Source organism: Boleophthalmus pectinirostris, unplaced genomic scaffold, assembly GCF_026225935.1.
Source record: "Boleophthalmus pectinirostris isolate CB_2022bp ecotype Guang Dong unplaced genomic scaffold, ASM2622593v1 HiC_scaffold_12, whole genome shotgun sequence".
Classification (NCBI taxonomy): Eukaryota; Metazoa; Chordata; class Actinopteri; order Gobiiformes; family Gobiidae; genus Boleophthalmus; species Boleophthalmus pectinirostris.
In genome coordinates, this window is record NW_026571018.1 from 36,595,461 (window position 1) to 36,619,264 (window position 23,804).

General features: G+C 43.8%; 1 protein-coding gene across 1 annotated transcript in view; it reads left to right on the forward strand.

The window, feature by feature from the left end:
• The window catches only part of fstl4 (follistatin-like 4), a 433,986-nt gene that overhangs the window by 51,184 nt on the left and 358,998 nt on the right, over positions 1–23,804 (forward strand). The window contains exon 2 of the mRNA XM_055148279.1: positions 20,893–21,377. Within this exon, the coding sequence (XP_055004254.1) occupies positions 20,893–21,377 (485 nt within the window). The remainder of the gene's footprint in view (positions 1–20,892; positions 21,378–23,804) is intronic.

A 23,804-nucleotide genomic window follows, 5' to 3' on the forward strand; every position in this document is an offset into this window, starting at 1 on the left:
TACACGTCACTTATTAAAAGCCAGTGAAAAAAGATACGTTTTTAAGAGTGATTTAAAAACAGGTACAGACTCGGCCTCTAATCACTAATGGCGAACTGGTTCCACAGCCGAGGGGCAGAAACAGAAACATTTACGTTTAGTTTTTGGGACGGCGAGCTGGAGTTGGTCTGCAGACCTGAGTGTGCGAGAGGAGACGTGAGGGTGGATCAAGTCAGTGAGGCAGGAGGGCGCTAGGCAAACACTTAAAAGTGAATAAAAGAATTTTAAAATCAACTCTAAAAGACACTGGGAGCCAATGAAGTGAAGCTAAAACAGGTGAGACGCTCTCGTGTTTCCGGGTTTCAGTTAAAAGTCGAGCCGCTGAGTTTTGGACCCGTTGCAACCGGGAAAGTGCATTTTGGTTGACACCAACATAAAGTGCATCACAGTGATCCAACCTAGTCGTCACAAACACATGTATGACAGTTTCAAAATGTTCCATTGACAAAATAGGCTTAATTTTGGCCAGTTGTCTTAGCTGGAAAAAACTAGCTTTTACAACAGCACTAATCTGGTGATCAAGTTTTAGATCTGGGTCCATTTTGACCCCTACATTTGTAACAACTGGCTTCACTAAGTGGTTTAATGAACCCAGGTCTACAGAAGAAGAAGAATTTAGGGAGCTAGAGCCAAAAACCATAACCTCAGATTTTTCCTGATTTAGATGCAAAAAAATTTGTGACATCCAAGATTTTATGTCACTAATGCAGTGGAGAAGTGTCTGGCATCCTGCGGATCATGTCTCTTCTACTATAATGTACTGTATGTAAAGAAACAAAATTACATTAGAGTTTTTTTGTGTGTGCGTCATAAAACATATCAAAATTGAATCGATATCATGGTCCGTGTATCGAGATATGTATCAAATCGTGGGAAAACTGTATCGTTGCATCTCTAATGTGCAGTGTTGGAGTAACGTTTCATAAAACTAATGAATTACTGTCGTGTGTTGCTTTTGCGGTAACTCAATGTGACATTACAGAGAAAAACATATTTTACCCGGTATAAATGTCAGTAAAGTGCGTTTCAAAGCTTTTTTAACCTGGATTGAAGTGGTGGGTTTTTCTTCCGCCGGAGACGCGCCCGCATAGACCGTCAGGTGACCGCGGGCGAAAGGACCGACGTAGAACCACAGCCGATGCCCGATCGCGCTTTGAGGACGCAGGGTTCTCTCAGGGGTGGTCCTAGGTTTCAAGTTCTAGTCCAAGATTAGTCCTGGTTTGGTCCTGGTTTAGACCTAGTTTAGTCCTGGTTCAGTTTTGATTTAGTTCTGGTTTAGTCCTTGTTTAGTTCTGGTTTAGTTCTGATTTAGTCCTGGTTCAGTCCATGTTCAACTCTGGTTTAGTCCTGGTTTAGACCTAGTTTAGTCCTGGTTTGGTCCTGGTTTAGTCCTAGTTTAGTCCTGATTTCAGTTTAGTCCTGGTTCAGTTTTGGTTTAGTTCTGGTTTAGTCCTTGTTTAGTTCTGGTTTAGTTCTGATTTAGTCCTGGTTCAGTCCATGTTCAACTCTGGTTTAGTCCTGGTTTAGGTTCAGTCCTGGTTCAGTCCTGGTTTAAGTCCTGGTTTAATCCTGGTTCAGTTTTGGTTTAGTTCTGGTTTAGTCCTGCTTTAGTCCTGGTTCAGTCCTGGTTTAGTCCCAGTTTAATCCTGGTTCAGTCCTGGTTCAGTCCTGGTTTAGTCCCAGTTTAATCCTGGTTCAGTTTTGGTTTAGTTCTGGTTTAGTCCTGCTTTAGTCCTGCTTTAGTCCTGGTTCAGTCCTGGTTTAGTCCCAGTTTAATCCTGGTTCAGTTTTGGTTTAGTTCTGGTTTAGTCCTGCTTTAGTCCTGCTTTAGTCCTGTTTTAGTCCTGGTTCAGTCCTGGTTTAGTCCCAGTTTAGTCCTGGTTCAGTCCTGGTTCAGTCCTGGTTTAGTCCCAGTTTAATCCTGGTTCAGTTTTGGTTTAGTCCTGGTTCAGTCCTGGTTTTCAGTCCTGCTTTAGTCCTGGTTCAGTCCATATGCGGCACAAAAGTTCATCATCTTCATCTCAAAGTGCTGCAGTAGTCGTGTAACGTTTTACATTTTAAACACAGTAATAATATTGTAATGTAACAAATGACTTTGAAATGACAGTAACAAGTCATAAATAACAGATTATAGTTTTAAAATAACTCACCCAACAGTGCTGATGTGTATATGAATGTGTGAATGTATACGTAATGTGTAATGTACAGTTTTTCTCCTTGTCATGATTGTGTACTTGTGTAAAAAAAACAAAAAAAACTTCAGAATAAGAATAATATGAGATACATAAGAGTGTGTGGTTCTGAGTGGACAGGTGACGCACAACCTCCTCCTCGCCCTCGCCGTACACCCTCCGGCACGCGTTCAGAGTCGGCCATCTTGTTTTTCTTGTTTTTCCGCTGTCGTGGTCGATCGTCGCGGATGCGCTGGACGTCTCTGGAGCCCGGCGCAAACTCGATGACCCGGGAGCCGTTCAAACAAACGCGGCGTCCGACTGCACTCGCTCTCACACCGAACGTCCTCAATTATGGATGATGCTTTTAGTGCTCCCCCCGGACCTCATCGTATCACTGCACACGGCACGCAACTTGCAGCGCTGCACACGGCACTACACATTTTGGGCTAAACAGGACAGGACTAAAACCAAAACAGAACTAAACCAGACTAAAACCAGGACTAAAACCAGACCAGAACTAAACTAAACCAGGACTAAAACCAGGACTAAAACCAGAACCAGAACTAAACCAGGACTAAAAACCAGGACTAAAACCAGAAGTAAAACCAGAACTAAAACCAGGACTAAACCAGGACTAAAACCAGAAGTAAAACCAGAACTAAACCAGGACTAAAACCAGGGACTAAAACCAGGACTAAAACCAGAAGTAAAACCAGGACTAAACCAGGACTAAAACCAGGACTAAAACCAGGACTAAAAACCAGGACTAAACCAGGACTAAAACCAGGATTAATCCAGGACTAAAACCAGGACTAAACCAGTATAAAACCAGGTCTAAAACCAGAAGTAAAACCAGGACTAAAACCAGGACTAAAACCAGAAGTAAAACCAGGACTAAAATCAGGACTAAACCAGGACTAAAACCAGAACTAAACCAGGACTAAAACCAGGATAAAACCAGAAGTAAAACCAGGACTAAAACCAGGACTAAAACCAGACTAAAACCAGACTAAACCAGGACTAAAACCAGGACTAAACCAGGACTAACTAAACCAGGACTAAACCAGGATAAAACCAGAAGTAAAACCAGGACTAAAACCAGGACTAAAACCAGGACTAAAACCAGGACTAAAACCAGGACTAAACCAGGACTAAAACCAGGACTAAAACCAGAACTAAACCAGGACTAAAACCAGACTAAAACCAGGACTAAAACCAGAAGTAAAACCAGGACTAAAACCAGGACTAAAACCAGGACTAAAACCAGAACTAAACCAGGACTAAAACCAGGACTAAAACCAGGACTAAACCAGGACTAAAACCAGGACTAAAACCAGGACTAAAACCAGAACTAAAACCAGGACTAAAACCAGGACTAAACCAGGACTAAAACCAGAACTAAAACCAGGATTAAAACCAGGACTAAACCAGGATTAATCCAGGACTAAACCAGGACTAAAACCAGAAACTAAACCAGGACTAAAACCAGGACTAAAACCAGGACTAAAACCAGAAGTAAAACCAGGACTAAAACCAGGACTAAAACCAGGACTAAAACCAGAACCAGGACTAAAACCAGGACTAAACCAGGATAAACCAGGACTAAACCAGGACTAAAACCAGAAGTAAAACCAGGACTAAAACCAGGCCTAAACCAGGACTAAAACCAGAAGTAAAACCAGGATTAAAACCAGGACTAAACCAGGATTAATCCAGGACTAAACCAGGATACACAGCACTACACGCATCACATCCCGCTACAAGTTTATTACCAACAGCAGCGGCCGGAATGAAACATGATCACACTTGTTGAGTGTCAGACCTCGAGTGAGAGACAAGACCGAGTCCAAACGCGAGTCCGAGACGAGACACGGCGATCTACCCACACGACCTTGGCGATCGACTGATAGATCGCGATCAAAGTATTGGGCACCACTGGTCCAGAATGTGGGATGCCCATAACGTTCAGCTCCAGTCAAATGAAGCTCATTGAGGCCTGCAGTTTTAGGGGTGAATTTGGAGTCGTGTTAGGAACTGATTTATGGACAAAATAACAAACTAAAAACACCATCGTCTTTTATAGTTATTTAATATGAACTAGGGCTGGGACTTGATTAAAATTAAAAATCAAATTAATTACAGGCTTTGTAATGAATTCATCTCAATTAATCACATAACAATATTTGCCCACAGAGCAACATTTATTTTATGTAAAGTAATTTTAGCAGACGACTTCATCAATTAAAACACACAGACATGACTTTTCAACTCAAGCTTTTTTAACGTCTGGAAAAAAATGTCTTGAAAAAATAAATTTCATTTCATTTCAAAATAGAACACAGCAAAAAGTGGAGTGTTAAAATTGACTCTCACAAAATCAGTTTTAACATTTTCTCAAGGTTTATGAGTTCAGTTTGAGTTCCTGTTTAACCCCGAAATCAAGAGTTATATGAACATTTTGAGAGTGAATGGGTAACACTTTGCAGGATTGTCCTAAAAACAACTCTAAAATACGTTAAGGTTGTATAGAGGATTTTCCAAGGAACGAGACTGTTTGTCCTTTTTCAAATGTTGCGCATGCGTGAAACCACCTCCCCTCCCCTACAGCTGCCCTACGTAGAAACGCAATCTCCTGCCTCCTCCTCCTTACGCCAGAAACAGGTTTGTTTACAGTCGCTGCACATGACTTGTAAACAACTAACTACAGTGTTGGTTAGGCAAGACGGAGAAGTGAGGAGCGGGGGGAGCGGGTGTGCGGACATTTCGTTCGCGGACGAGAAGTGAGGAGCAGGAGAAGAGCGGAGCAGGGAGAGAGGAGAGAGGAGAGAGGAGAGGGGAGGGGTGCGCGGACATTTCGTGCCCGGAGAAGTGAGGAGCAGGGGGAAGAGCGGATCGGGCAGCGGGGAGAGGATCAGGAAAGGGGTGCAGAGAAGGTTGCGCGGAGATTCAGTGCAATGAACTATCTACAACACGCAGCAGCAAGCGGACTCTTTCTTTGCCTTGAAAATTACGTTTTCAGACATAGGATATCGCTTTCGTGTCCTGAAAAATGTTTGTGTAGCTCTTGGAAATAAAGTACGTTTTCATAATAAGCAGAAGTTTCCTGTCCAGGAGTAATTTGTGGACCAGTGCGTCAGTCTTTAGACCCTTCGTCTGCTTCAGTCGCGCCATCGCTGGAATGAATCTACAAGAATCACCTTAGTTTGGCTTCGCTGCTTTTCCCCTTGTCTTCTTCTTTCATCGACCTCAAAAACGGACTTTCTTTTGCGGTGAACTGCTCCTGGATTCTTGTCGCCATTGCAACAAACTTTGTGCGAACTGCGAGGAAGATATAGGTCAAAAAAAGCTGCTAAGAACTGTTGCGTTGGTGGAGTAAACAGCGTCTTGCGTCTGTGGACTGCGTGACAGTCGTACGTAAACCACGTAACGGCGGCGCAGGCAAGTCAGTTACACTAGAAACGTAGGGAGTTTGATTGACAGCCTGTCAGCTCACAGATAACGAGGCAGTGTCGTTATCTATTGGCAAATGTTTAGCCCCACCACGTCCAGAGTTGATGAATTTTTATTCTCTTTTTTTTTTGGTCATCATAATTACAAGGCTACTGCACCTTTATAATGCTATCATTGACAATATGAAACAAAAAAAAACAAAAAAAATCCTCCATACAACCTTTACTCTGAAATTTTAACCCTCTAGTTTTGCTGTGTAGGCAAAGGTCCCTGTCCAAAACTGAAGATTAAAGTGCCATTTTACTTTACCTTCTGAACCTCGTGTACGTCTTGCAAACTCTTTTCTGCACAGTTTGCAAAAAGATGACGCCTTTGTCGATATTTCCGTCGGGTTGTTTTTTTGAATAGAAATGTAGCGTCCAGCAAACCCAGAGCTCTTTCCTGCTTCACCGTTGTAGTCAGAACTGTGTGCGTCAGTGTACTTGTCCTACCATGACACGGTGCACTGACAAACTGACAAAATTGCCTTAATATTTTTAATGCGTTATTTTCTTCGTAATGAATTGTCCCACCTCTAATATGAACATTTAAGACCAAACTGGGAAGCCTGACAGCAGCGGTTACAGAGGAGCGAGGAGACGAGTGACAGTTTTTCAATAGAAAGTGAAGCGGAGTCGATGGAGCCAGAAGTGTGCCCCATATTCACTTTATATTTGGAACGTGGAGGCTGAGGAAGGTTATTTATACATTTATACAGACAGTGCAGTTTGTGTGTGATTTAACATTGGGACGTGCACACAGTGTCGGGGAGTAACAGATTACATGTACTGGAGTTATGTAATCAGAGTACAAATGATGAGTAACTGTATTCAGTTACAGTTACTGTTTCCATGAGTGGTAATTGGATTACAGTTACTTTGTTGAAATAAATGGATTACATGACGGTATTTTCCTACTTTCACATTTTGGGCTAAACCAGGACTAAAACCAGGACTAAAACCAGAACTAAACCAGGACTAAAACCAGAACTAAAACCAGAAGTAAAACCAGGACTAAAACCAGGACTAAACCAGGACTAAAACCAGGACTAAAACCAGGAACTAAAACCAGAAGTAAACCAGGACTAAAACCAGGACTAAAACCAGAACTAAACCAGGACTAAATCCAGGATTAAACCAGGACTAAACCAGGATAAACCAGGACTAAAACAGGACTAAACCAGGACTAAAACCAGAAGTAAAACCAGGACTAAAACCAGGACTAAAAACCAGAAGTAAAACCAGGACTAAACCAGGACTAAATCAGGACTAAACCAGGACTAAAACCAGAAGTAAAACCAGGACTAAAACCAGGACTAAAACCAGAAGTAAAACCAGGACTAAAACCAGGACTAAACCAGGACTAAACCAGGACTAAAACCAGAAGTAAAACCAGGACTAAACCAGAAGTAAAACCAGGACTAAAACCAGGACTAAAACCAGGACTAAAACCAGGACTAAACCAGGACTAAAACCAGAACTAAAACCAGGACTAAAACCAGGACTAAACCAGGACTAAAACCAGAAGTAAAACCAGGACTAAAACCAGGACTAAACCAGGACTAAACCAGGACTAAAACCAGAAGTAAAACCAGGACTAAAACCAGGACTAAAACCAGGACTAAACCAGGACTAAAACCAGAAGTAAAACCAGGACTAAAACCAGGACTAAAACCAGAAGTAAACCAGGATTAAAACCAGGACTAAACCAGGACTAAACCAGAACTAAAACCAGAACTAAACCAGGATTAAACCAGGACTAAAACCAGGACTAAAACCAGAAGTAAAACCAGGACTAAAACCAGGACTAAACCAGAACTAAACCAGGACTAAAACCAGAACTAAACCCGGACTAAAACCAGAACTAAACCAGGATTAATCCAGGACTAAAACCAGGACTAAACCAGAAGTAAAACCAGGACTAAACCAGGACTAAAATCAGGACTAAACCAGGACTAAAACCAGAACTAAACCAGGATAAACCAGGACTAAAACCAGAAGTAAAACCAGGACTAAACCAGGACTAAATCAAGACTAAAACCAGGACTAGGGATTTCTCCATTTATTTTATTTATTTTTTATTTTTAATATGGTTAAGTAAAGACTGGGATTTGTATTGTCTTTAAGCAGACAAAATATTTTATGTTAAGATTTTCTAGTCTTTGTTACTTTACAGCAACATTTACCTGTTCATGGAGACTTGGGCTCAACAGACAATTTGAAGAAAACAAACAAGAATATTCAGGATGTGGTTGGTACATTCATGTCGTTTAAAAAAAAAAAAATTTAATCCAAATATCAATATCAAGTAATCCAAAGTATTCAGATTACGTTACTCACTTTAAGTAATTTAATGGATCCATCCATCCATCCATTTTCGTCCGCTTATCTGGGGCCGGGTCGCGGGGGCAGCAGTCTACAGGGACTCCCAGACTTCCTTCACCCCAGACACGTCCTCCAGCTCCTCCGGGGGACCCCGAGGTGTTCCCAGGCCAGACCAGAGACATAGTCCCTCCAGCGTGTCCTGGGTCTTCCCCGGGGCCTCCTCCATGGGACATGCCCGGAACACCTCCCGAGGGAGGCGCCCAGGAGGCATCCGGAACAGATGCCCGAGCCACCTCAACTGGCTCCTCTCGACGTGGAGGAGCAGCGGCTCTACTCCGAGCTCCTCCCGTGTGACTGAGCTCCTCACCTTATCTCTAAGGGAGACGCCCATCCACCCTGCGGAGGAAACTCATTTCGAGCGCTTGTATCCGCAATCTCGTCCTTTCGGTCACTACCCAGAGCTCATGACCATAATTTAATGGATTACGTTACAAACTACAATTTTGGGTATGTAATCTGTAATCTGTAGGGGATTACATTTTAAAAACACTGCGTGCACATATGCTCTCTGTTGTTAAACTGACGTGCACATGAGAGCGTTCAGAGTGTGTAAAAGCGTGTCTCTGCTCCTGTGGACTGTTGTGTTGTGTAATTGTTGAAGTGTTGTATCGTTGAAGTGCTGTTGTACGTTCACATTTGCCCTAAACACACACGTTCACCTAGTTTGTTTGAATCAGGAGCGTCTGATGAGGACGAGTGGAAACAACAGCAGGTCACTCGCTGTCGACTCTGAGGCGGGATGACGAATCACAGTAACACTAAATACTCAAACGTGCTCTTCTGTGGCATCAGAACAGCGCGGACTCCTCATCTCTGACTGGAGTGTGTATATTTGTGACTGCGGAGTGGTCCATTGTGATCCATTTGTGCAATTTTGGTTTTAAATTCCATAAATGTGACATAACTGTGTCCCCAGATATGAGATCAAATCAAATACTGCAATACAATTTTACTGAGAACAATTGTAATGCTGATTTATTCTTAATCACACCAACATTGGACACATTTTGTGTTTTGGTTTTCAAGACAATTATCCAATCAGAAAGCAGATTGAGCCTCACATGTGTCTCTCATTTGTGCTGCCAGTTTCATCGCCAAAACCCAGTGTGTTTAAATCTAAAATGTCTCTCTGCTCTGAACGGTCTCTCCCTAAAGCCCAGCACCTGCACCAGTCATGAGTCAGTGCTAGTGCAGCCTCTGCAGCTCAGGGAGGGAAGTCTGGAGGTTCTGAGCTGCACATGAGACATCTCCATATAGAGCTGGGTGTTATTAAGAAGTTGCAGATACAGTACACACCTCGATACAGTGCACTTTCAGTTCAATATGATATATTTCAAATCTATTCCATACAGCTTAATAAAAAAGTAAAGGCAAAATCATGACTGTGACAGTAAAAGTCTTTGTTCAACCACTTTTTGTACGAAGTTCATATAAAACACAAACATTTTAATCCTCAAAACAGTGAAAATGTGAAATGTGTCGCATAAAACAAACAACAAAACTGTTACACACTAACAAAATAATTTAGTAAAATATACCAAAAAATACTCTTGGTGATATATCGATACAGCAGCCCACAGTATCGATACTGGATCATCACATTTAACGATATGATATATCGAAATTTCAATATTTTTGCACATCCCTCTGTCCATATCGATCTATTAATGTAAGGAACGTCTGTGTGTGTCTCCTGAGCGGTGAGGCCCCGCCTTTACCTGAGCAGTGAGACCGTTGACCAGCCCGCCCCTTTACCTGAGCAGTGATGACCCCACCCCTTTACCTGAGCAGTGAGGCCCCGCGCCCTTTACCTGAGCAGTGTGTGTCCATATCACTGCCTAAGTGCCTGCACTGCGTAGTCAGTGTTGTGAGTCTACACCAGGGGTGTCCAAACATTTTTCATCAAGGGCCACATATCTAAACACAGATGAAGCAGAGGGCCGATCAAGGGCCGTAGACTGGAGCGAATACAGTGAATAACTGAAATATGTGCATGTTTAAACACGTTAAAATAAGCCATCAGTCTTTATTCATGCTAAGATCCTTAAAACCACAAACTAAATATTAAATACTGGCTTTATCAAGGTAGATTTTCAAAAAACTTGCAGTAAAAAGTACATTTTTAATTGATGCAAGGCAATTTGGACCAATTCACCTGGAAGCCTGAGGGCCAAGAAAAATTTGTCTGAGGGCCGCATTTGGCCCCCGGGCCATAGTTTGGACATGCCTGGTCTACATGCTTCTCTCCGAGTCCGACATGCAAAACATAATAATACATTTCAAGCCTGGATGTGACGTCAAATCCGAGGTCCAAGTGGGAGTTATAAAATAATCAAATGCAGGTTTTTAACTGGATAAGCCCCTCCCCCTCTGTCCCAGGTGAGATCGACTAGTACTGAGAGTGAGACGCACGTGGATGTGTCGGTATCTGCAGGTGAAGACTCTGGTTATTCAGGCTCAGCTCTGATTACTGTTCATTTTGTGAAAGTATAAAAGTGCAGGCTTCAGTTCCTTTAAATAACCCAACGTTTCCTCCATCTCCAGACAAACACTGCGTCTCCGTTGTGTCTCTACAGACTGACTTCACTCACATCTGCTCCTCTGCTTGGATAAACATTTTAATGCAGCAGCCAAACACATATTTTGGTATTTTTAATTCCTTCCACCAGAAACCTTCCCTTCAGCGCCGATCCTTTTGCAGTGACTCATTCTGGCCCCACGCAGATGCAGAGAAAGTGAATTGGCACAAAGCTCCATTAAGGGGGGGGCAGTGAATAATTGATGCTTACACTGTATTACACGTTTGGCTGGCAGGACGAGCCTGTGAGAGTCTGTGTGAGTCTGTGTGTGCACGTGTGTGGGACTGTGTGTGTGTGTTATTGAATTGCTCTTAAAGGTTGTATGGAGGATTTTTTTTTGTTTCAAATTGTCAGTGATAGATTATAGAGGTGCAGTCGCCTTGTAATTATGATGACCAAAAAAAGAGAATAAAAATTCATCAACTCTGGACGTGGTGGGGCTAAACATTTGCCAATAGATAACGACACTGCCTCGTTATCTGTGAGCTGACAGGCTGTCAATCAAACTCCCTACGTTTCTAGTGTAACTGACTTGCCTGCGCCGCCGCCGTTACGTGGTTTACGTACGACTGTCACGCAGTCCACAGACGCAAGACGCACAGACGCTGTTTACTCCACCAACGCAACAGTTCTTAGCGGCTTTTTTTGACCTATATCTTCCTCGCAGTTCGCACAAAGTTTGTTGCAATGGCGACAAGAATCCAGGAGCAGTTCGCCGCAAAAGAAAGTCCGTTTTTGAGGTCGCTGAAAGAAGAAGACAAGGGGAAAAGCAGCGAAGCCAAACTAAGGTGATTCTTGTAGATTCATTCCAGCGATGGCGCGACTGAAGCAGACGCAGGGTCTAAAGACTGACGCACTGGTCCACAAATTACTCCTGGACAGGAAACTTCTGCTTATTATGAAAACGTACTTTATTTCCAAGAGCTACACAAACGTTTTTCAGGACACGAAAGCGATATCCTATGTCTGAAAACGTAATTTTCAAGGCAAAGAAAGAGTCCGCTTGCTGCTGCGTGTTGTAGCTAGTTCATTCGCACGGAATCTCCGCGCACTCTTCTCTGCACCCCTTTCCTGCTCCTCTCCCCGCTGCCCGATCCACTCTTCCCCCTGCTCCTCACTTCTCCGGCACGGAAATCTCCGCGCACCCCCCTCTCCTCTCTCCCCGCTCCTCACTTCTCCGTCTTGTCTAACCAACACTGTAGTTAGTTGTTTACAACAAACCTGTTTCTGGCGTAACGGAGGAGGCGGGAGGAGGTGTTTCTACGTAGGAGCTGTAGGGGGAGGGGAGGTGGTTTCACGCATGCGCAACATTTGAAAAAGGACAAACAGTCGCTGGATTTCTCGTTCCTTGGAAAATCCTCTATACAACCTTTAACAGAGGATGTATAATGGATGTTGACGTGAGTTGAGGCGAGCGTTTGTCCCGGGTGAAGCTGGAGCAGGAGCAGCTGAGGCCAGAGGCAGAGCAGGACCGAGGGACGAGAGCGGAGATAAAGGAGCTCTGTCGGGTTTGTGCTCTCTTCATAACCACAGACTGTGTGAAGAAGTGAACTAAAGACCCACAGCACCCAGCTCCAGTCTAATGAAGTTCAACAAGGTGAGCAGGTACAGGAGCCGACTCAGAGCCAAGTTTTAGATTAAGAATAGGAAATGATTTATGGACCAAACAGGGACTGGCTACAAACCAGGACTAAACCAAGACCAAAGCAGGACTAAACCAGAACTAAACCAGGACGAAACCAGGACCAACTCAAGACTAAACCAGGACTAAACTAGGACCAACCCAAGACTAAACCAGGACGCTACCAGGACTAAACCAGGACCAACTCAAGACTAAACCAGGACTAAACCCAGACTGAGCTAGAACTAAACTAGGACCAACCCAAGACTAAACCAGGACTAAACCAGGACCAACTCAAGACTAAACCAGGACTAAACCCGAACTGAGGTAGAACTAAACTAGGACCAACCCAAGACTAAACCAGGACTATACCAGGACTAAACTAGGACCAACCCAAGACTAAACCAGGACGAAACCCAGGACTAAACCAGCTAGATCCAAAACTAAACCTAAACCAGGAAACCAAAGGACCTAGGACTAAACCAGGACCTAACTAAACCAGGTCTAAACCAGGGTCTAAACCAGGACCAAAGGACTAAAACCAGGACCAACCCAGGACTAAACCAGGACTAAACCAGGACTAAACCAGGACTAAACCAGGAAAACCAAACCAGGACCACTAAGAACTAAACCAAACCAGGACCAACCAAGATTAAACCAGGACTAACCAAACCAGGGACTACCAACCACTAAAGGACTAAACCAACCAGGACCATACTAAACCAGGATTAAACCAGGACTAAACCAGCATTAAACCCGCACCAAACCAGGTCCAAACCAGATCTAAACCAGAAACAAACCAGGACCTAATTAGAACTAAACCAGAGGTAAACCAGAACTAAACCAGATGTTAACCAGATCTAAACCAGGACTAACCAGGACTAAACCAGGTCTAGACCAGGTCCAGAGCAGGCCTAGACCGGGTCCTTCTGTTCCGTGCTGCTGTGGTTGGATGAGTAAATGTCACAGATGCATAAACAGCTCGGCTCTGGTTGTTTCTGCAGTTTTGTGTGAAAAATAAAAGAATGAGAGAGCAGCCTGACGCCAGCAGCAGCAGCTCAGCCTCAGGAGTCACCTAAAGTTGAACAGCGTCAGCGTGAGTGAGGGGGACTGTTCTCTGATAAACACCGGCACAAATCACAACCCAAAACAACAGCTCTATCTCTCTTTCTCTCTCTGCTCTCTTCCTCCCTCTCTCCGCTGTGTCGCTTTCCCTTATTCTCTCTTCTTCAGCATCTCTCCCATCCCTGTTTCTCTGCTTCACCTTTTGCCTCTTTCTCTCTCTCCTCATTAAAGGTTGTATAGAGGATTTTCCAAGGAACGAGAAATCCAGCAACTGTTTGTCCTTTTTCAAATGTTGCGCATGCGTGAAACCACCCCCCCTCCCCTACAGCTCCTACGTAGAAACGCCTCCTCCCTCCTCCTCCTTACGCCAGAAACAGGTTTGTTTACAGTCCGGTGAACTGCACATGACTTGTAAACAACTAACTACAGTGTTGGTTAGGCAAGACGGAGAAGTGAGGAGCGGGGGAAGAGCAGGATTGGGCAGCGGGGAGAGGAGCAGGAAAGGGGTGCAGAGAAGAGTGCGCGGAGATTCAGTGTGAATGAACTAGCTACAACACGCAGCAGCAAGCGGACTCTTTCTTTGCCTTGAAAATGACGTTTTCAGACATAGGATATCGCTTTCGTGTCCTGAAAAACGTTTGTCTAGCTCTTGGAAATAAAGTACGTTTTCATAATAAGCAGAAGTTTCCTGTCCAGGAGTAATTTGTGGACCAGTGCGTCAGTCTTTAGACCCTGCGTCTGCTTCAGTCGCGCCATCGCTGGAATGAATCTACAAGAATCACCTTAGTTTGGCTTCGCTGCTTTTCCCCTTGTCTTCTTCTTTCAGCGACCTCAAAAATTGACTTTCTTTTGCGGCGAACTGCTCCTGGATTCTTGTCGTCCATTGCAACAAACTTTGTGCGAACTGCGAGGAAGATATAGGTCAAAAAAAGCCGCTAAGAACTGTTGCGTTGGTGGAGTAAACAGCGTCTGTGCGTCTTGCGTCTGTGGACTGCGTGACAGTCGTACGTAAACCACGTACCGGCGGCGCAGGCAAGTCAGTTACACTAGAAACGTAGGGAGTTTGATTGACAGCCTGTCAGCTCACAGATAACGAGGCAGTGTCGTTATCTATTGGCAAATGTTTAGCCCCACCACGTCCAGAGTTGATGAATTTTTATTCTCTTTTTTTTGGTCATCATAATTACAAGGCTACTGCACTCTTATAATGCTATCATTGACAATTTGAAACAAAAAAAATCCTCCATACAACCTTTAACCTTTCTCTCCCCTTCCTCTCATCCCATCCTCTTCCTGTCTCATCCCCCTGTCTCTTTCGATCTCTCTTCTCCACTTCTATCCTCTCTCCATCGTCCCTTCTACTCCTGTCTTAACCCGGGTGTACACTGTGCGATTTTTGACCCTTTTTGAGCCGATTTTTCACTCGTAACTATTCCTTACATGGCTGGTGTTTCTGAAAACCTACAAAGGATCTTCAGACAACATGAGATCCCGGTCTATTTTAAACCTACGAACACTTTAAGACAGAAACTGGCCCAACCCAAAGGACAAAACACCGAGACACAAACAAAGAAATGTGGTCTACTCCATTCAGAGCAGTGAACGCTACACTGGAGAAACAAAACAGCTACTTCACAAGAGGATGAACCAATAGGCGAGTTTCAGCTGACGTCATTGTTATTAAAAGCCCGCGTTGCTGCTGGGAAATATTTTGGTCAGCGGCAAGAAACACGGTAACGGTCAAACACAGTGCGTAACCTCGCGTATTTATCCCCGATAATGGTAAATTCCTGCTGCATTATCGGATGCACAAATAGAAGCACGGAAGAAGGAAAATGTCTTTTTCGTATTCTGAGTGAAAAGAACCACTAACGGCGAATTAAACGACTTTCAAACATCCGCAGAGCAAACGTAGAAGATCCTAACAAACCGTGGACTCCAACAAGTTCAACAACACATCGAGACTCTTGGAGGTTTTCATCTTTTCTGCTGTGAATGGCCCAGGAGTTTCCACCAAGTCATTGTGGATATCGCCCAAGTGAATATTTGTCCAGGTAGTTGGAGATTCTGACCAGAAATTTGGTTTGGTCCACCTTTTGTCGGGGTTGAAAAGGGTGATTTGTCGTCCGTCGATGATTATGACCAATTTCTGGTCAAATGGTCTTGGGTCCTCTGCTGTTAGAGTGGATAAATAACCGGGATCAATACCCTTTACGTGCTTTCTCGCTCCGTCCGTCATGTTGAATTAGTGTTTCTTGCCGCCGGCCAAAATAATTCCCATCATGCAACGCGCACTTTTGTCAACAATGAAACTCGCCTATAGAGACGAGAGAGCAGCAGTGGACCTCAGTCTCCTGTACATCTCCACTTAAAAGCCACGGGTCACTCATTTGAGGACAGAGACGTACAGATTTTAGCCAGAGAAAAGAATTGGTTTGAGAGGGGAGTGAAAGAAGACATTTTTGTTAAGAAAGAGAATCCTTCTCTAAACAAAAATGGATTCAGACACCATCTGTCTCCTATTTACACGTCCATCCTCAAACCTACATCAAAACAAACAAGAGAACAACAGGTGTATCCAGGTCAGGTCCAGAGGTGTGGAAGCTTCATTATGGCCATGAATTGTTCTGCTAATTAAACCTCACACTCTGTACAGGTCAATAGGCCCAACTAACAAACAGAAACTGTAAACAAGTGTGTGTTAGTTTCAGTGTAGTTTCAGTGTAGTTAGCTCCTCCCTGCAGATATAAGGAAGTGTCACCAGCGTCTGACCAGAACTGAAGAAGCAGCTTGGATGAGCTGCAAAACTTCTTCAACCAAACTAACTTTTGTCCAGTCGACAAACGGAATTTTCTCCTCGACATGGATTCTACCTGGACGACTGAGGGATTCTTCACACTTGTCACTCGTGCGACTGTTTTGGGGATCGGGCCGAGTTTTGGCTTCATCGTGTGTCGTGCTTCGTGTAGTAAACATGGGGTGAAGAAAACCGATTTATACCTCACGACCAGCTCCCGATCGGCATTCGTAGGTCACAAGAAAATCTCTCCTGTCCTTGCTTGAAATCCAGTCGCCTCTCGTGAGGGTTTCGCTCTGTTGAAGTCGTTCCACAAGCCGATTTGCCAGAATCTGTCAGACTGAGCATGTGCGGACACAGAAGTGGAAGCAGGATTTGAGGTTGCGAAGGACGATGGCACCGGCGACTGTTCTGGACACAGGACATGGAGGCGCAGCTGATCGAGCAACACAGAACAGAAGTTTGGTGAAAAACTTGATGCGACTTACCTCCAGTTCCTTCTAAAGAACTGACAACCCGTACTGCCCACGTCTGCCCACGTCTGCCCACGTCTGCCCACGTCTGCCCGTCTGCCCACGTCTGCCCACGTCTGCCCACGTCTGTCCACGTCTGCCCACGTCTGCGCAGCCAGTTCTTTGACCAGATTCGTCGCCTCTTCTTTTTGGGCTTGTCTGCGCAGAGAATGGAACAAATTGCCAAAGCAGCGCGTCTGTTTTTTGCCTGGATCATTGTGTCTCCGCATGTCTGTGATTTTCTAATTCCGTGGTTTTCTTCTTCGTGGTTTTCTACAACAGCTCCGGTCGTTATGTGGACGTACAGTGTGCGCAGGCAGGTCGCGTTCAAGCATCGGTTCGTTCAGTGTGAGAACATGATTCTTGAGCTGTGAACTTTTAAACCCTGTGATTTGCTCGTACAGTTTAAGCTGGGGCTGAGTGACACGACCGAAAATATCACACAGTGTACACCCGGCATTCCTCTTTCTGTCTCTTTTCTCTCCCACTATCTCTCTCCTCATCTTCTATCTCTTTCCCCTATATCCTCTTCCTCCCTCCCTTCTCCTCCTCTCCGGCACAAAAACTCATATTTCGTTCAAAATTGTAACACACAATTGTTCCAGAGAAGTTTCAAATTCTCTTTTTTAACAATGAAAAACATGCTTCTGTTTTTCTCTGTCCAAACTGAATTTCAATTTTGGGATTTTGTTTTTTTTATTGAACTGTGACTGAACTGTTCCTCCTGAAATAATACAAAAGTAGAGTTTAAAGAGGGAGTATTAAACTTCTGCGAGGTATGAACTGTAACACATAATATATTTAGATCACCATGTTACCTTTTATTGATTTGAAAATGCTGTTGTACTGTTCTCACAGACAAATTGCTCATAAAAGGTGACTTATTTTAAGATGAAAGTAAGTAAATGAATTCATCACAGATCTGTTTTTATCATTAGCATATTATCTGAGGATGCGTGATACAAACAAAACAACCATTAAGCAAAGAAAATTACCATTTAAATAAATAACAGCTTCATCAAACCAGGTCCTGCGAATGTGCACTGGGGCGGTTCACAGACGAGTGTGAAGTCGCTGGGATGAAGAGATCAGCTCCTCCAAACCTGAGGCCATGAGTCCCTGCCTCAAGTGGAGGAGTTCAAGTATCTCGTGGTCTTGTTCTCGAATGAGGGGAGGATGGAGCGTGAGATTGACAGGTCGGCAGTGATGCGGTCGCTGTTCTGGTTGTTCCTCTCCTCACCTATGGTCATGAGCTCTGGGTAATGACCGAAAGGAAAAGATCACGAATACAAGTGGCTGAAGTGAGTTTCCTCTGCAGGGAGTCTGGGTGCTTCCTTAGAGACAGAGTGAGGAGCTCAGTCACACTGATGCTGGATGTCTCCAGGCAGTGCTGGGGAGTAACAGATTACATGTACCAGAGTTACGTAATCAGAGTACAAATTATGAGTAACTGTATTCAGTTACAGTTACTGTTTCAGTGAGTGGTAATTGGATTACAGTTACTTTGTTGAAATAAATGGATTACATGGCGGTATTTTCCTGTTTTTACATTTTGGGCTATATCCCCTTTTTTTTTTTTTTTTTTCTGGAATTCCACTCATTGCCGGACACTAAACCAGGTCTAAACCACCAGGTCTAAAACAATGTCTAAACCAGGTCTAAACCAGGTCTACTAAACCAGGTCTAAAACAGGATTTAACAGGATTAAACCATGCAGCGCAGACCGTGTCTCCTCCTCTTCTATCAATAATATTTTTTAATATGGTTAAGGAAAGTCTGGTCTTTGCTTCTCTACAGCAAATCAAGTAATCCAAAGTATTCAGATTACGTTACTCACCTTAAGTACTTTAATGGATTCTGTTACAAACTACATTTTGGGGTATGTAATCTGTAATCTGTAGGGGAATACATTTTAAAAGTCACCTTCCCAACACTGCCTCCTGGGTGTCTCCCTCGGGAGGTGTTCCGGGCATGTCCCACCGGGAGGAGGCCCCGGGGAAGACCCAGGACACACTGGAGGGACTATGTGTCTGGGCTGGCCTGGGAATGCCACGGGGGGGTCTCCCTGGAGATCTAAACTCATTTATATGAATCTGTGTAGGTAGTTCATTTGGACAGTCGTATTCTGCTCAAATCGGCTCCGATTAAAGGAAGCACATATCGACATTACAATTTAACCATCCGATAATGCTCCCACTGTAGAATCACCATTATTCACTCATTTAGATGAATTTGAGGAGCTCGTTTCCACAGGCCCAGATCTTTTATCAAATAAGACTCTCACTATAGAAGAGAAAGAAATGACTGGAAACACTCAAATCTTTATAAAATATAAAATATAAGGTAACATTTTATAATAACTACACCTTATTTAGCCTTAATAAAGCATGAACAAAGGCTTAATTAATAATGATTCACGCTTAGTAACTACTTAATTACTACCTTAATTATCACTTAACTTGCACTTAATTCACCTGTGCTGTAAATAGTTACTCAATACTTCTTAATTACTCATGAACTAACCATTTGCATGTTTACAAATGTATATTTAAGTTCACATTTGAGCATTTGAGAGAATGATTTACTAATAATACAATGCAGTGATCATTCAGGCAGCTGTTATCTGTTAGTTAAGTCTTTCTGAGAGTTTTTCTAAAGTGAAGGGTAATTATATTTATTAAGCATTTGTTAAAGTTGGTCAAATTCCAGAGAAACAATAATGCATTATTAGTAAATCATTCTCTCATGGCTTAATAATCATTAATAAATGCTCAAGAACTGAGGCTGGTTCTGAGGTGGAGCAAAGCATCCAACTGACGCTTTCACACCAACGAAAACGAACCGAACTAAGAGCTTTTGGTTCAAATGGACCAGGTCCGGGACCAGACCGGGACCAGAGCGCTACTGAGACTGGGACCAGAGCGGGACCAGAGCGGGCCTGAGACCGAGACAAGACCAGGACCAGACAAGGACCAGACCAGAGGTTCAGAGCCCACGACAGGGTCGGAGCTCGAAGCTGAGGCTCGGACCCCGCGGAGGCTCGGAGTCAAAGCTCGGAGTCAAAGCTCGGAGTCCTGCCCGGTCTGGTCCCGCTGGTCCCGCTGGTCCCGGTGGTCCCGTGGTCCCGTCCCGCTGGTCCCGTCTGGTCCCGGTCTGGTCCCGGTCCCGGTCCCGGTCCAGTCCCGCTCTCCGTTTTTTTTTCCATTCTTCATTTAAACACAAAATCAAAAACTGAAAAAACGAATCGTTATCCGTTTTTTCATTTTGGTTTTGGAGGCAAATAGTGAAAAAAACTGTTGTTTTTTTCGTTTTCTTATTTTTATATTGAAAAACGAATGAACGAATGAACGAATGATACACAGATTTAAATATGTTCCGTGTTACAGTTAATTCTCCACAGAAGTAAAATCTTCATCTGTAATGAAAAATTACAGATTCTAAATAAATGCACTTTTGTATTTTGACCCCGGCCCGTGTGTCATTATGAAGTCTATATTTAAATGCACACAGAGCGGTGGGAGCGAGCGCACGGCAACACACACTCCAGTTCACCAAATCCCTCATCAACAAAGCTGCTCTCCTCCTCCTCTCCTCCTCCTCTCCTCCTCCTCTCCATCCTCCTAGGTTTTTCTCGTGGTCGCACACTCCCTCTCTCCTCCTCTCCATCTTTTCTTCCGAATCCGCTCCATCCCTCCCGGTTTATCTCCTCCCTGACTCCTCCTCTGCGTCTGTCCTGTCTTTTTTTCTTACCCCTCGTTTCCATCTCTCTCCCTCCTCCTCTCCATGTCTTCCCCTCCTCCTATTATAACCTAGACGAGAAAACAGCCTAATGTGGGCCTTTTAAAAACCCGTGTCATCTTTAAACGTGGAGACAGATAAGTGTAATGTCGATTTACGGTGGAACGTTCTAGGTGAAGCTGTGTGATCTGAAGTAGAGGTCTGCGCGGGACCAAATTTTGAGTCCCGCTCCTGCAAAGAATTGTAATTTTCAGTCCCGCTCCCGCCCGCATCTGCAATATTTTGTCCCGCGCCCGCAAGTCCCGCAGGATGGGAACCTTTGCTTTCTTAAACTCTATCAAACACGGACAGGCGAAAGAAATTGGGCTGCGTATGAGAGGAGGCGCGGTGGGCGATCCGGCGGCATGGTTAAGTCCTGACAAAATCCTGTTTTAGTCCTGGTTTTAGAGCTGTTTTTAGAAATAACCTGTTTGAGTTCTAGTTTTGTTGCGCAGGCAGCACGACGTACGGAAGGAGGGAGTGTTCACGCGGCGTATGGGACGCGGGGGGACTGTTCGCACGCTGTACGGAAGGAACACTGTCTGCGTGGCGTACTTGGAAGGAAGGACTGTCTGCGCGGCGTACTTGGAAGGAACACTGTCTGCGCGGCGTACTTGGAAGGAACACTGTCTGCGCGGCGTACTTGGAAGGAACACTGTCTGCGCGGCGTACTTGGAAGGAACACTGTCTGCGCGGCGTACTTGGAAGGAACTGACTTGTGTCTGCGCGGCGTACTTGTGTCTGCGCGGCGTAATGTCTGGACTGTCTGCGCGGCGTACTTGGAAGGAACACTGTCTGCGCGGCGTACTTGGAAGGAAGGACTGTCTGCGCGGCGTACTTGGAAGGAAGGACTGTCTGGAAAAAGGACTGTCTGCGTACTTGGAAGGAACACTTGTCTTGCGCGGCGTACTTGGAAAGGAAGGAACTGTCTGCGCGAAATGTACTTGGAAGGAAGGACTGTCTTGGATAAGGCTTTTTATGTACTTGGAAGGTGTTTTATTTTTGTTCTGTTTTCAGGTTGAGCCGTTCACTCAAAAACAAAGTCATTTTGTGTCGTGGAATCTGCTGCACACACTCACCCAACACTGTTCAACTTCAATGCAACATTTGGAAAAACTTCACCAACTGGCAAAACAAATTTGGACTTGGTACCAAAAATGTAAAGAGGAAGGCTGCTTATGTTGGGCTAAAATATCCGGTACCATGATCATCATCAGAAGAGAAGGTCGAGCAAGTTCATGAAAATCTCTTGTGAGTTCAGACCGAGCTCCATTTGTGAACAATAATACAGTGTGAGGTTTGTGCTGGACGTGTTTAAAACTGGCACTGACGCTTTTCTAATCAGGACAAACTGTGGTGAAACACAACACACTGTTCACAAATAACACACTGGACACTCTGCCATTTGTGCAAACACCAAAAAACACATTTCTTCTCCACCAGGAGCCCACATGACAGACCCAGCAGCCACAGCCGACCTCCACTCCCGATGCAGAGGCTCCTACAGAGGAGACACTGGAAATCCTAAAAAATATGCCTAAAATAAATAAATATAATAAAATGTGTACAATAAAAACAAGTAAAAGTATAAGATTTCAATCAAAAGCTAAGCTAAAAAGGTGGGTCTTGAGCCTACTCTTAAAAACATGAATGTTCTCTGCAGCCCTGAGCTCCTCCGGCTGCAGTTCCATAGACGAGGGCCATAATACTGAAAAGACGCCTCTCCGTGAGTGTGTGTCCTGACTTTGGGAATGACCAGGAGCTGCTGCCGGAGGAGCGCAGGGTCCGCGAGGGTTCGTAAGGTAAAAGCAGTTCTGAAAGATAAGAAGACCCAAGACCATTAAGACATTTAAAAACCAGTAAAAGAACTTTAAAATCGATCCTGAAACTCACAGGGAGCCAATGCAGTGATTTTAAAACCGGTGTAATGTGGTCCCGCCCTCTGGTCCTCGTCAGGACACGTGCTGCTGAATTTTGTAATAATTGCAAACCTGAAATACTCTTTTTGGGAAGACCAGAGAGCAGGGCATTACAGTCGTCTATTCGACTGGTGATAAAAGCATCAGCGTCTCTGTGTTGGCCAGAGAGAGAATGGGGCGGACTCTGGCTATGTTTTTTAGGTGATAAAAAACAATTTTTGTCCTCTTTACATTTTTTAAAGTTTTTCCAAATGTTGCATTGAAGTTGAACAGTGTTGGGTGAGTGTGTGCAGCAGATTCCACGACGCAAAATGACTTTTGTTTTTGAGTGAACGGCTCAACCTGAAAACAGAACAAAAATAAAACATTACATATAAAACCTTGATCTGTTTCTATACATTTTGTGAATTTTTTTTTTGTTTATTTCTACAAGAATTGCCAAAATTACTGTCCTGCGAAATCAAAGTTCAGTATCAAAGTTTTTGGGACACCCTGTATATTTAAAGATGCAGTAACAGAACAAAAATATTATAACATCTAAACATTAAATAAAAAAATCTTGATCTGTTTTTATACATTCTGTGAAAATTTCAGGTTATTTCAACAAGAATTGCCAAAATTATTGACCTGAGAAATGAGGTCACATTTTTTTGGGACACCCTGTATTATCATGTTTATTTTATTTATTATTTTTTTAATCAAAAAAGAAAAGAAAAAATTAACTTTTATTTTTTTAAGAGTTTTTTTCTAGTTCAAATTGGTTATTCTTCTACAAAATCTTTTTTTTTTTTTAGAAAAGAAATGTGTTTTTTGGTGTTTGCACAAATGGCAGAGTGTCCAGTGTGTTATTTGTGAACAGTGTGTTGTGTTTCACCACAGTTTGTCCTGATTAGAAAAGCGTCAGTGCCAGTTTTAAACACGTCCAGCACAAACCTCACACTGTATTATTGTTCACAAATGGAGCTCGGCCTGAACTCTGCTGCGGGATTTTCCTCAGCTCTTTCGGTGCCACAGGCGTCGAGGTTTGAGTCCGCGAGCGCTTCAGTCTGATTAGAACCAACAAAGCCCCGTGAGACCTGGGCCCACGGCTCTGCGATCAAACACGCATAAGACCCGTTCTGCTCGCAAAATCATCCTGTTTTTTTCAGTTAAAATCCACCGACGAACTTTACAAAGCTGATTATTCAAACCGCTTTTCTGCCCTTGACCACTGTACTCTCCAAAAGAAGTGACTCGGAAAAAAAATAAAATAAAATAAAAGAGCTATAGTTGAAATAAAAAGTTTAAGTTGAACTGTATAACTTTTGTATTGGATTTTGTGTGTGTGTGTGTGTGTGTGTGTGTGTGTGTGTGCGTGTGTGTGTGTGTGTGTGTGTGTGTGTGTGTGTGTGCATTAACATTTACTACTTTAACATTATTTAGCTCAGTTGGCAGATGTTTGTCCACTG